The following is an 11496-nucleotide window of genomic DNA, read 5'->3' on the forward strand; positions in this document are numbered from 1 at the left end:
CAGGGACTTTCATGTTATTTCTTTCAATCTCATAAAAACCCACCAAAGTAGGGTTGTTGGGGTTTGGTTTGGTGTTGGGATTTTTGTTTGTCTTTATGTCCAAGGAGCCGGAGACTCAGAGCAGTTAAGGAACTTGCTCAAAGTTTCTTAAGGAGGCAAACTTCACATTGGAAAATGCTTTCAGTTCAGTGTGCACTCGAGAGTGAAAGGCGGGGGATCCCAGGGTGGATGTCTCTGACCTGGCCGAGCAGGAAGGAGCGAAGGCTGAGCTCCCAAGAGCAGGAAAGTTCCAGCAGCGCCCCTCCACCAGGCACACCCCCAGAGCCTCCCCTTCCGTCCCTTCACTCCCGGTGCTCAGGCGGGGTGGGCGGGAGGGCGCTGGCGTGGGTTCGGTTTGGGCTCTGCTCTGTCTTGGCTCCTAGACTGTGCCTGTGTCTGCAGGAAGGAGACGACTGCACCAGGACCCGACGGGGAAGTTTCACTGGAGTGTAGCTGAGTCAGGGAGGCCAGGGAAACACAGACCAGACCAGGATCCTAGAGCTGGGGGCAGAGGCCAGTGGAACAGCCTTGACGGGAGTGGGTGGGCCAGGGCTGTGACATGGGGAGTGACCTATTAACCTGAGGCTGATACACAGGGCTGCACCGGGGGCTCTTTCCCAGTGATTCCAAACCCCAGGGACTCGCATCCAGGTTAGGGAGCAATGCAGCCACATGTGGCCGTGGAGAGGGGCTCCTGGCCTTCCGCTCTGAGGCCGGGACAGAGAGCCTGCGGATATGGCCAGCCCACTTCCTCCTCGAGGACAGCCTGCCTTCAGGGTAGCTTCCATCTAGTTTCCCCTCATGCTTGGTGCAGGAGCTGTGTGTGTGTGTTGAAGAGAGAGATGAGGTTCCCCGAGCTGCCTTGGTTGTTCCCAGTGTCTCGAACACTCTTCCTGCCTTGCTTCCCTGAGGTGTTTCTCAAGTGGTGCCTCCTGACTGCCCTTTAGAATTGCATCATTCCCCGGGCCTTCTGCCCTCCCCGCACTCCCAACCAGCTGACTGACCGACATTGTATCTGTCTGTCTGCCTTCTTCCCATTAGATCAAGGCTCTGTGTGGGCAGAAATCTTTGCTTGTCTTGTTCACTGTTGTGTCTCCAGTGCCTGGACTGGTACCTGGCACAGAAAATATCAGTTTTTATTGAATAAGTACATGAATAAATAAGTAGGATTGGGACTTCCCTGGTAGTCCTGTGGTTAGGACTCCACACTTCCACTGGTGGGGCCCAGGTTCAATCCCTGGTCAGGGAACTAAGATGCTGCAAGCTATGCAGCATGGCTAAAAAAAAAGAGGGGGGATTATTTTAAATAAATAAGTAGGGTTGAGCTAGAGGGAAGGGCATCTGGAAAGTCAAGTGAAAGTAGGATTTCCAGGCTGCACAGGGGACTCTGGGTAAATCTTTCCCTTTTGAGCCTCAGTTTCCCTTCTATATGATGAGAGGCTTGGGGCTTGGACCAGTGGTCCCTAGCTCTGGTATGCTGTGCCGACAACCCAAGCCCTTGCCATTTCTCTGGAGGGAGCATAACACGATAAAAACAAACCTCTAGGGAGATGAATGGACGAGTCAGCTGGGAACTGGATGGTCTTGGGGGGGCTTGAGACAGGCAGAGGGAGGGGGGTCTGGAGTGGGGGCCCAGCAATAATCATAGGGAATGAGTGGATGGGAGGCAGGAGGATGACAGAAGATGCTAGAGAAATTCCACAGAGGGAGGCAGGGCTTGGTAATCAGATCTCTAGGAGGGAGAGAGAAGACTTAAAAAGTTTGGCCAGTTTGGAGCCTGTGGAAATGGAAGAACACAGTATTCTAAGACCTTGGACCCTAAGGAGCCAGACCTTCTGACTTTTCCTCAGCGGTATTCACTCTCCTAGCCTTGTAGCAAAAGAGAAGACCTTCATGACACCCTAAACCATCAAAGAAACATGAAGTCTTGGGTTTATTTGTGAGACTGTTTAACGGCCAATGTCCAGAAGTTGGAGGTATCTTTCCCACCTCCCATGCGCACACATGCGTGCGTGAGCACACACACACACGCGTGTGCTTCCACGGCCAAAGGAAGAAGGGTAGAGGCAGAACGGCCTTTTGCCAAAGCAGAGCCAGGAGACTTGGTGGCCGAGGGGCGGGTGTGCAGCAGGCTGGAGTGATCCGTGCAGACCTCTCCTAACCTCTCTCCACTGAGGGTCCTCCTCTCTCATATGTCTCTCAGCTCTGCAACAGACAGGGTACTCACTCAGCGCCTCTCTGCCCCACCTCTCCGGCCCCCGGCCACCACTGTGCTCTCCAAGCTCACCTGTCAGAGTTTGGAGCTGGTAACCTGGGTTGTGGCCACAGTCTGGTCCACTGGCCTGGGGTGGCCGTTGTTTCTGCCCATGCCAGGCTGCAGCCCAGAGGGCGCTGGCTGCTAGAAGCTTGCTGAGAAAGATGCAGGCCAGGAGGAAAAGGATGGAAGTGGGTGGGAAGGGGCTCTCCTCTTCCGAAAGGCTCCTTGGAGAAACAAAGAGGGCATGTGGGAGGCCATGAGAGGACACACACGCTGGAATCTGTCCTCAGAGAAGGAATGTGGAGACCTCAGGAGCTCTGGGGGCTGGGGACACCTCCCCCACCCACCACCAGCCCTGGATGAGGCTTTATGGGGCTTAGGGAGCCTGTAGTCAGGAGACCTGAGTTCCAGGCGTGGATCTGCCTGCTGAGTACTTTCAAACAACCACCTCCCTCGCTGAGCGGTTTTCTGCCTTCATGATGGTATGATGTGTTGTGGTGTGTTTTTGTGTGTGTGTGCACACACATGTGCACTTCATGGTTATACTAACAGTGTTTAAACACCAGTACATAGTCAAGAACCAGTCAGAACTGATTCTGGTCCCGTCAGGGAAGCAGGGATCTGGGGGTACAAGTTTTGTGCTGAAATATTAATCCTAAAACTTTCATTGTTGCTGAACTGTGAGGATTCTGTCTGAGGGCTGCCAGGGGAAGGGGTGGGAGGCCAGTCATTCAAGAATCTTGGAGCATCAGCTATTTATAAACTGTTAGGGAAGTTTTGCAATATTTTAACAACTGGTACAGTCACACCAACACACACTGGCGGGTTGGAGGGGTGTTTAGACAAGATCATATATAGATCCCTTCCTGTTCCAGTTGCCTCGGGATCTGTACTTCTGGCACCCCCCGCCCCCCAGCTGCCACCCCATGCCTGGGCTCTGCAGGGCGGAGTCTACCCAGGGATCTTAGCAAAGACTTGTCACTATACCTGGAGATGCTGTGCTCCACCTGGGCATTCTCGAAGCTCTCGGACCCCTCAGGGATCCAGAGATCTCCAGGGTCCTGGTAATCACGGGAGTCTGTGGGAGACAGAGCCTGTGAGCTGCTAGTCCCCTTCTTGAAGCCACAGTGGAGAGGACCCCTCTGGGTGGGGTGAAGCTCTCTGGGACCTCACCCTGTGTGGATCAAGTTGTTAACGTCTCTGAGCCTCAGTTTCCTCACCTGTAGAGTGGAGCAGTTAGGAACCCCTTCTTAATAACAGTGTTGCAGGATTCAGCGAGAACAGCCTGTGTAGTGCCCATCCCCTCAAGGAGCTCAGTGACGGCACACCCCACCCTCCCATCACACAGTGTCTTTGGGAAGAGCGAACGAGACGATCGGTGTTTCTGAAAGTCCGGTGGACTGTCAAGCTGGCTGTACCAGCTACAGATATTATCGTTGTTGTTATTCTTGTTACTCTTTTCCTGCTGTATCTGTGGGAGTCAGCTGAGCCTTAGACTCTGATAGGATAGCGGTATTTCCTCACCACCTACTTCCATGGAGATGGGGTTTGGGGTCTAAGGCAGATGGTCTCACCTACCCTCCCCATCTTAGACAAGTTTTTGACCTTCATTTCCATGATAAGGGGCCATGTTAGAGGGAAGAGTTGGACAAAGAGAGTCAGAAAAGGGATCTGTAACCTCAGATTTGTTTGGGACACAGGGGACACAGACAGAACGCTTTCCTGGAGGGCACCCCTGTGCAAGCTCAGGGGCGAGAAGGACCCCAGCACTCCCTGTCTCACCTAGTTAAACCGGGAATGACGATCCCAAGTAGTTAGCAGCAGGAGACTGGGCCGAGGGCTGTCACTGCCCCCAAGCACTGTAAAACTCTGTTGCTTGTTTCTTATGGGAGCCATATGGGGTCAGCGGCACCGACTCCATCACCACCATTTAAAGATGGGGAAATGGAGGCCCAGAGAGGAGAAGCAGTTGCCCCGGGTCACAGCAGTGTTCCTCTCCGGGCCTGTTTTTCTGTACCAAGTTGGTGCTTAATCTACATCGGTAGGTGCATTGGGTGGTTGGGTGAGGGAATGAGTGAATGTCCTCCTACTCCTTAAGGACCACCGCAGGGCTCATATCCCAACGGGATGCCAGATGGATAAAGCTGTTTGGAGGGGAGCAGGACCACAGCTAGCTCCTAAGTGTCTGTAAAGGAAGGACTGTACCCTTCCTGCAAGAGATGCAGTCCTCCACCAGGGGGCGCAGCCTGGAGCGGGGCACGGGGCTGGATGGCGACCCCCTCGTGCAGTCAGCAATCGGCACAACCAGCCACAGTGGCCCTCAGTTGGGCAGGGGGACAAAATCCACACCGTGGGACCTCCCAGGGCCCCCAAAAGCCCCGAGGGTGGTCGATCCTGTGCTCAGAGCCCCAGCCTCAGGGCGGGGTGCAGTCAGGCGCCCACTCACCAGCCAGCACCTCCACCAGGACCTTCCTGAGGGTGTCAGCCTCGCTGCCATGGAGGCTCTGGCACTGGTAGAGGCCAGCGTCGTGGGCTTGAAGATTCCGCAGCGTGATGGTGAGTGTGCCCCCCAGGGCGTCGTCTGTGATGGCCGTGCTCCCGTTGCGCCTCTTCAGGAAGGACAGCAGCCACGAGGGGTGGGTGCTGACCACTTGCTGGCACAGGCCTTCTTCACCCAGCTGGCGGCACCAGGCTTTGCGTCTCCCCCAGTGCTTCAAGGAGTTGTAGGGGCAGGAGACCCGCAGGGACCGGCCCATCGTGCCCTGGAACACCGTGGTGTTGTGCGCTCGGGACAGCTCTGGGGAGGAGACGTTCCTTCACTGCACCATGTGTTTACTGAACACCTACTATGCTCACTGAACAGAAGAGACAGCAGTACTGCCCCTAAGGAACTCAGGTCTACATAAGCTGGGAAGAGGTGGCAAAGCCCAAGTGTGTGTTTATAGGAAGTGAGGAAACCAGGAACCCTGGGTCTGGGTCTGGCTTTATCACCACTGGACTTGTTGGACCACTTTAGAGAAGTAATTGACCCTCTCTGAGCCTATTTCCAGAGACATTTGGTCTTGAAGTTCCTACCAGTCCTAGTCCACACGTGTTCTTCCTGTTACAGGGGATCATGCCCTCGTCTCTCCCCCTCCATCTCAAGAGAGCAAGGCCAGTGGCCTCTCAGGCCTGGGGCTGGTCCCACGGGGGGCTGAACGCTCCCTCCCCATGCCCGCCATGCTTGCTAACTCTGCAGCTGCCCACGCCAGTAGCAGCCCCACATTCTCCTCTTTGTGACCTTTAGCTTCCAGCTTCCCTATTTCTGTGGCTTTGTTCCCCTTTCAGGAGGGATGCATCTCAGAGCTATTTTGGGGGAGACATGAGGCTGTTATTTTAGGGACCCTCCTTGGGGTGGGGGAGCGCCAGTCTGGTGCCAGGGCAAGGGCTGAAAGAGAATCACCCAGCACCCTCTGCCTCAGCCTCCCTTCTCTTCAATCACTTTGTCAACCACATGGGTGACAGAAACTTGCCAGGATTAGGGAGCTGGTGGCCTGCCTTTTGGAACCAGAGAGACCTGATAAGCAATATCCCCCATACCACCCTGTCCATCTGCCTCCAGGCAAACCAACATCCCCCAGCTTTCCCTGCTCCACCTCCAGCTAAGAAACTCCAGCTTCACTGGTACATTGTCCCCCACACACACCATGTGACTTTTCCTCTGGGGGGAGCAAGAGGCATCCCCCAGTGAGAAAATGCTGTCATGTGCAAAATTCTGGGGTGCTCATCCCTGCAGCTCAATCCCAGAACCTTCAGCCCCCAGGGCTGAGGACAGGAGGACCTTCAGAGCCCAGGAGGGGTACCCCAAAGATGCAGATTCCCAGTGTGCTGGGTTCTTTCCTCCCTCCCACCCTGCTACTCCTCTGGGACTAGTTTTATGCTCAAGTGGTTCAAAATGTTAGGGACTCCTACTAGTGCTCCCCAAACTTCCCCCAACTACTAGCTAGTGCCTGAGATGCCACCATCAGAACTCCTTCTCTTTCTAGGTGTCCAAATCCACCAGCCTCTGATGCCTCCACCAGCATGAAGAGCTGATACTGGGGAAAGAGGGAAAGCGTAGAGAATACGAGGCACAGTGGGAAGCGGGGGTGCAGGACATGCGGAGGATTTCAGCCGTCTTTAGAGTGTGGCTCAGCGCTCCCCACCCACCCACTTGCCACATACTCAAGGAAGGGGAGGGAGAGTCAGCAGCGGAGGGAGGGACTCCTACCTGTGACAGCGAGCAGGATGAGCAGCCCGACAAGCTCCATGTCACCCTTCCCTTGTGGAGGACAGACGCAGGGTGCCTTGTGCAAGATCTCGTCTTTTCACGAGGGTCAGGCTCCCCAGACACTGCCCACAGGAACTGGCTCCTGGAGGTTGAGCAATCGTCAGGACTGGGATCTGGCTTCATGATTCAGGGAGGGGGAGCAGAGCGGGGGAGGTGAAGACGGGAGAGGAGGAGCCACCGCTGCAGCCCAGCAGGGGGTGCTGTGGACCCCAGACCGCTGAGAGGGCGGCTCACGGGCCAGCCCGTACCAGCCTTCTCATTGGTTGAGAAGATTATCCTTTCTCCACTCATTTGCCGTAGTATCTTCACTGAAAGTCATTTGACATGTAGGTCTCCATCTTGACTGTCCATTCTGTTCCTTTGATCTATGTGTTGGTCTTTTACCAATCACACCCCACCTTGACTACTCATTGGGGCTTTACTTTTTTTTATTGGAGTACAATTGCTTTACGATGTTGTGTTTCTGCTGTACTAACAAAGTGAGTCAGCTGTATGTATACATACATCCCCTCCCTCTTGAGCCTCCCTCCCACGCCTGCCCCCAATGCCGACCCTCCAGGTCATCACAGAGCACTGAGCTGGGCTCCCTGAGCTCTACAGCAGCTTCCCACTAGCTATCTATTTCACACAGGGTAGTGTATATATGTCGGTGCTATTTTCCCAATTCATTCCACCCTCTCCTTCTCTCTCTTAGCCACATCTCTACATTTATATCTCTATTCCTGCCCTGCAAATAGGTTCGTCAATACCATTTTTCTAGATTCCATACATGTGCATTAATATGCAATATTTGTTTCTCTCTTTCTGACACTTCACTCCATATGACAGGCTCTAGGTCCATCCACATCACTACAAATGACTCAATTTCATTCCTTTTCATGGCTGAGTAATATTCCATTGTGTATAGATACCACATCTTCTTTATCCATTCATCTGTCAATGGACATTTAGGTTGCTTCCATGTCCTGGCTACTGTAAATAGTGCTGCTGTGCACATTGGGGTACTTTTTGAATTATGTGTCTTTTTGAATTATGGTTTTCTCAGAGTGTATGCCCTAGTGGGATTGCTGGGTCATATTCATTGTAACTTTATAACAAGTCTTAAAATCAGGTGATGTAATCCAACTACATTGTTCCTTCTCAAAATGGTTTTAACTGCTTTAGTAATTTTGCTTTGGAATGTATATTTTAGAATCTCCCTGTCAATTTCTACCCCCTCCACTCTCCCCAAAGCCTATCAGGCTTTTGATGGGATTTCATTGACTCTATAGCTTAATTTGGGAGGAAGAAGGAAATGGCAACCCACTCCAGTGTTCTTGCCTGGAGAATCTCAGGGACGGGGGAGCCTGGTGGGCTGCCACCTATGGGGTCGCACAGAGTCGGACACGACTGAAGCGACTTAGCAGCAGCAGCAGCAGCAAACATCTTAATGGACTTCCTGGTGGCTCAGCGGTAAGGAATCCATCCAACTGCAATGCAGGAGATGCAGGTTCGATCCCTGGGTTGGGAAGATCCCCTGCAGAAGGAAATGGCTACCCACTCCAGTATTATTGCCCCCCAAATCGCATGGACAGAGGAGCCTGACAGGCTACAATGCAGGGGGTTACAAAAGAGTCAGACATGACTTAGCAACTAAACAACAGACATCTTAACACTACTGAGTCTTTCAACCCATGGACACATTCTAGCTCTCCATTTAGTTACTTCTTCTATGGTTTCTGTCACCAATGTTTTATGGTTTTCAGCACACAAATCCTTCACATATTTTGTTAAATTTCTCTCTGGTCCATGATTTTGGTGCTATTTTAAAAGTGTTTCTAGCTTCCTATATCTTAGGCCAAAACAGAACTCTGAAATCCCATGAATCTTTACCTTACTTCCAGTCCCATTTATGCTCCATTCTGACCTCTTCTTCCCACATCCTTCCTACCTGAGAAAAGGGTATGATTTTTGTTCCTCTATGCCTCATAGCAAAGGACAGGCACCAAGAAATCTCTGCCAGTTCATGTATATGAATTCACAGCATGCACATATCAAACTCCTTCTTCTCTAAGCTTGTGCTGATTTGTAGTTCAATCCCCTGATCCTCATATCTGAGCACAGGAACATTCTACATGACCCTACTTCCAAGCACAGAATCTTTCCTTTCCATTTGCTAAATCTGCATTCAAAGATACCCACGACCTCATACTTGGTCACAGATCTCTCCCCATCTAATACATCATTCACTCTGAATGCCTTCATTCTCTGATTATTGTTGTTATTCAATTGCTCAGTCATGTCTGACTCTGTGACCCCATGGACTGCAGCACTCCAGGCTTCTCTGTCCTTCACGATCTCCCGAAGCTTGCTCAAACTCATGTTCATTGAGTCACTGATGCCATCCACCATCTCATCCTGTCATCCCCTTCTCCTCCTTTCTTCAGCCTTTCCCAGCATCAGAATCTTTTCTAATGATTCAGCTCTTTGCATGAGGTGGCCAAAGTTTTGGAGTTTTCAGCTTCAGCATCAGTCCTTCCAATGAACATTCAGGGTTGATTTCCTTTAGAATTGGCTGATTTGATCTCCTTGCAGTCCAAGGGACTCTCAAGAGTCTTCTCTAACATCACAGTTCAAAAGCATCAATTCTTCAATGCTCAGCTTTCTTTATGGTCCAATTCTCACATCCATACGACTACTGGAAAAACCATAGCTTTGACTAGATGGACTTTTGTTGGCAAAGTGATGTCTCTGCTTTTTAATACACTCTCTAGGTTTGTCATAGCTTTTCTTCCAAAGAGCAAGCGTCTTTTAATTTCATGGCTGCAGTCATCATCTGCAGTGATTTTGGAACCCAAGAAAATAAAGTCTCTCACTCACTGTTTCCACTGTTTCCCCATCTATTTGCCATGAAGTGATGGGACCAGATGCCATGATCTTAGTTTCATGAATGTTGAATTTTAAGCCAGCTTTTTTACTCTCCATTTAACTTTCATCAAGAGGCTCTTCAGTTCCTCTTCGTTTTCTGCCATAAGGGTGTTATCATCTGCATATCTGAGGTTATTAATATTTCTCCTGGCAATCTTAATTCCAGCTTGTACATCCAGCCCAACATTTCACATGATGTACTCTGCATAGAAGCTAAATAAGCAGGATGACAATAGATAGCCTTGACATACTCCTTTCCCAATTTGGAACCAGTCCATTGTTCCATGTCCAGTTCTAACTGTTGCTGCTTGACCTGCATATAGGTTTTGCAGGAGGCAGGTAAGGTGGTCTGGTATTCCCATCTCTTTAAGAATTTTCCACAGTTTGTTGTGATCCACACAATCAAAGGCTTTAGCATAGTCAATAAAGCAGAAATAGATGTTTTTCTGGAATCCCCTTGCTTTTTCTATGATCCAATGGATGTTGGCAATTTGATCTCTGATTCTTCTGCCTTTTCTAAATCCAGCTTGTACATCTGCAAGTTCTTGGTTCACATACTGTTGAAGCCTGGCATCGAGAATTTTGAGCATTACTTTACTAGCGTGTGAAATGAGTGCAAGTGTGCAGTAGTTTCAACATTCTTTGGCATTGCCCTTCTTTGGGATTGGAATGAAAACTGACCTTTTCCAGTCCTGTGGCCACTGCTGAGTTTTCCATATTTGCTGGCATATTGAGTGCAGCACTTTAACAGCATCATCTTTTAGGATTTGACATAGCTCAGCTGGAATTCCATCAGTTCCACTAGCTTTGTTCATAGTGATGCTTCCTAAGGCCCACTTGACTTCCCACTCCAAGATGTCTGGGTCTAGGTGAGTGATCACACCATCGTGGTTATCTGGGTCATGAAGATCTTTTGTGTATAGTTCTTCTGTGTATCCTTGCCACCTCTTCTTAATATCTTCTGCTTCTGTTAGGTCCATACCATTTCTGTCCTTTATTGTGCCCATCTTTGCATGAAATGTTCCCTTGGTATCTAATTTTCTTGAAGAGGTGTCTGGTCTTTCCCATTCTATTGTTTTCCTCTATTTCTTTGCATTGTTTACTTAGGAAGGCTTTCTTAACTCTCCATGCTATTCTTTGGAACTCTGCATTCAGATGGGTATATCTTTCCTTATCTCCCTTGCCTCTGGCTTCTCTTCTTTTGTCAGCTATTTGTAAGGTCTCCTCAGACAACCATTTTGCCTTTTTGCATTTCTTTTTCTCGGGGATGGTTTTGATCACCACCTCCTGTCCAATGTCATGAACCTCTATCCATAGTTCTTCAGGCACTCTATCAGATCTAATCCCTTGACTTTATTTGCTACTTCCACTATGTAATCATAAGGGATTTGATTTAGGTCAATACCTGAATGGCCTAGTGGTTTTCCCTACTTTCTTCAATTTAAGTCTGAATTTTGCCGTAAGAAGTTCATGATCTGAGCCATAGTCAGCTCCAGGTCTTGTTTTTGCTGACTGTATAGAGCTTCTCCATCTTCTGCTGCAAAGAATATAATCAACATGATTTCAGTATTGACCATCTGGTGATGTCCTTGTGTAGAGTCATCTCTTGGGTTGTTAGAAAAGAGTATTTGCTATGACCAGTTCATTCTCTTGGCAAAACTCTGTTAGCCTTTGCCCTGCTTCATTTTGTACTCCAATGCCAAACTTGCCTGTTACTTCAGGTATCTCTTGACTTCCTACTCTTGCATTCCAGTCCCCTATGATGAAAAGGACATCTTTTTTTGGGTGTTAGTTCTAGAAGGTCATATAGGTCTTCATAGAACCAGTCAACTTTAGCTTCTTTGGCATTAGTGGTTGGGGGATAGACTTGAATTACTATGACACTGAATCGTTTGCCTGGGAAATGAACAGAGATCATTCTGTCCTTTTTGAGACTGCACCCAAGTACTGCATTTCGGACTCTAGTGCTGACTATGAGGGCTAC

At 49.9% G+C, this 11496-nt stretch overlaps 1 protein-coding gene and 1 non-coding gene across 2 annotated transcripts; one reads left to right on the plus strand and one right to left on the minus strand.

The window, feature by feature from the left end:
* The first annotated feature begins 1216 nt into the window (after positions 1 to 1216).
* TRNAG-UCC (transfer RNA glycine (anticodon UCC)) lies at positions 1217 to 1288 on the plus strand. The gene has a single exon. It is a non-coding gene; the product is annotated as a tRNA-Gly (tRNA).
* An 821-nt stretch (positions 1289 to 2109) lies between these two features.
* On the minus strand, positions 2110 to 6652 carry TREM2 (triggering receptor expressed on myeloid cells 2). The gene is made up of 5 exons (XM_068960977.1): positions 6546 to 6652; positions 4743 to 5093; positions 3284 to 3374; positions 2327 to 2520; positions 2110 to 2244 (listed from the first exon to the last, which is right to left on the minus strand). The coding sequence occupies exons 1-5, from the start codon at positions 6583 to 6585 to the stop codon at positions 2228 to 2230; spliced, it is 693 nt and encodes a 230-aa protein (XP_068817078.1). The 5' UTR covers positions 6586 to 6652; the 3' UTR covers positions 2110 to 2227.
* Between the last annotated feature and the right edge of the window lie 4844 nt (positions 6653 to 11496).

The sequence above is a fragment of the Capricornis sumatraensis genome, chromosome 22, assembly GCF_032405125.1.
Source record: "Capricornis sumatraensis isolate serow.1 chromosome 22, serow.2, whole genome shotgun sequence".
NCBI lineage: Eukaryota > Metazoa > Chordata > Mammalia > Artiodactyla > Bovidae > Capricornis > Capricornis sumatraensis.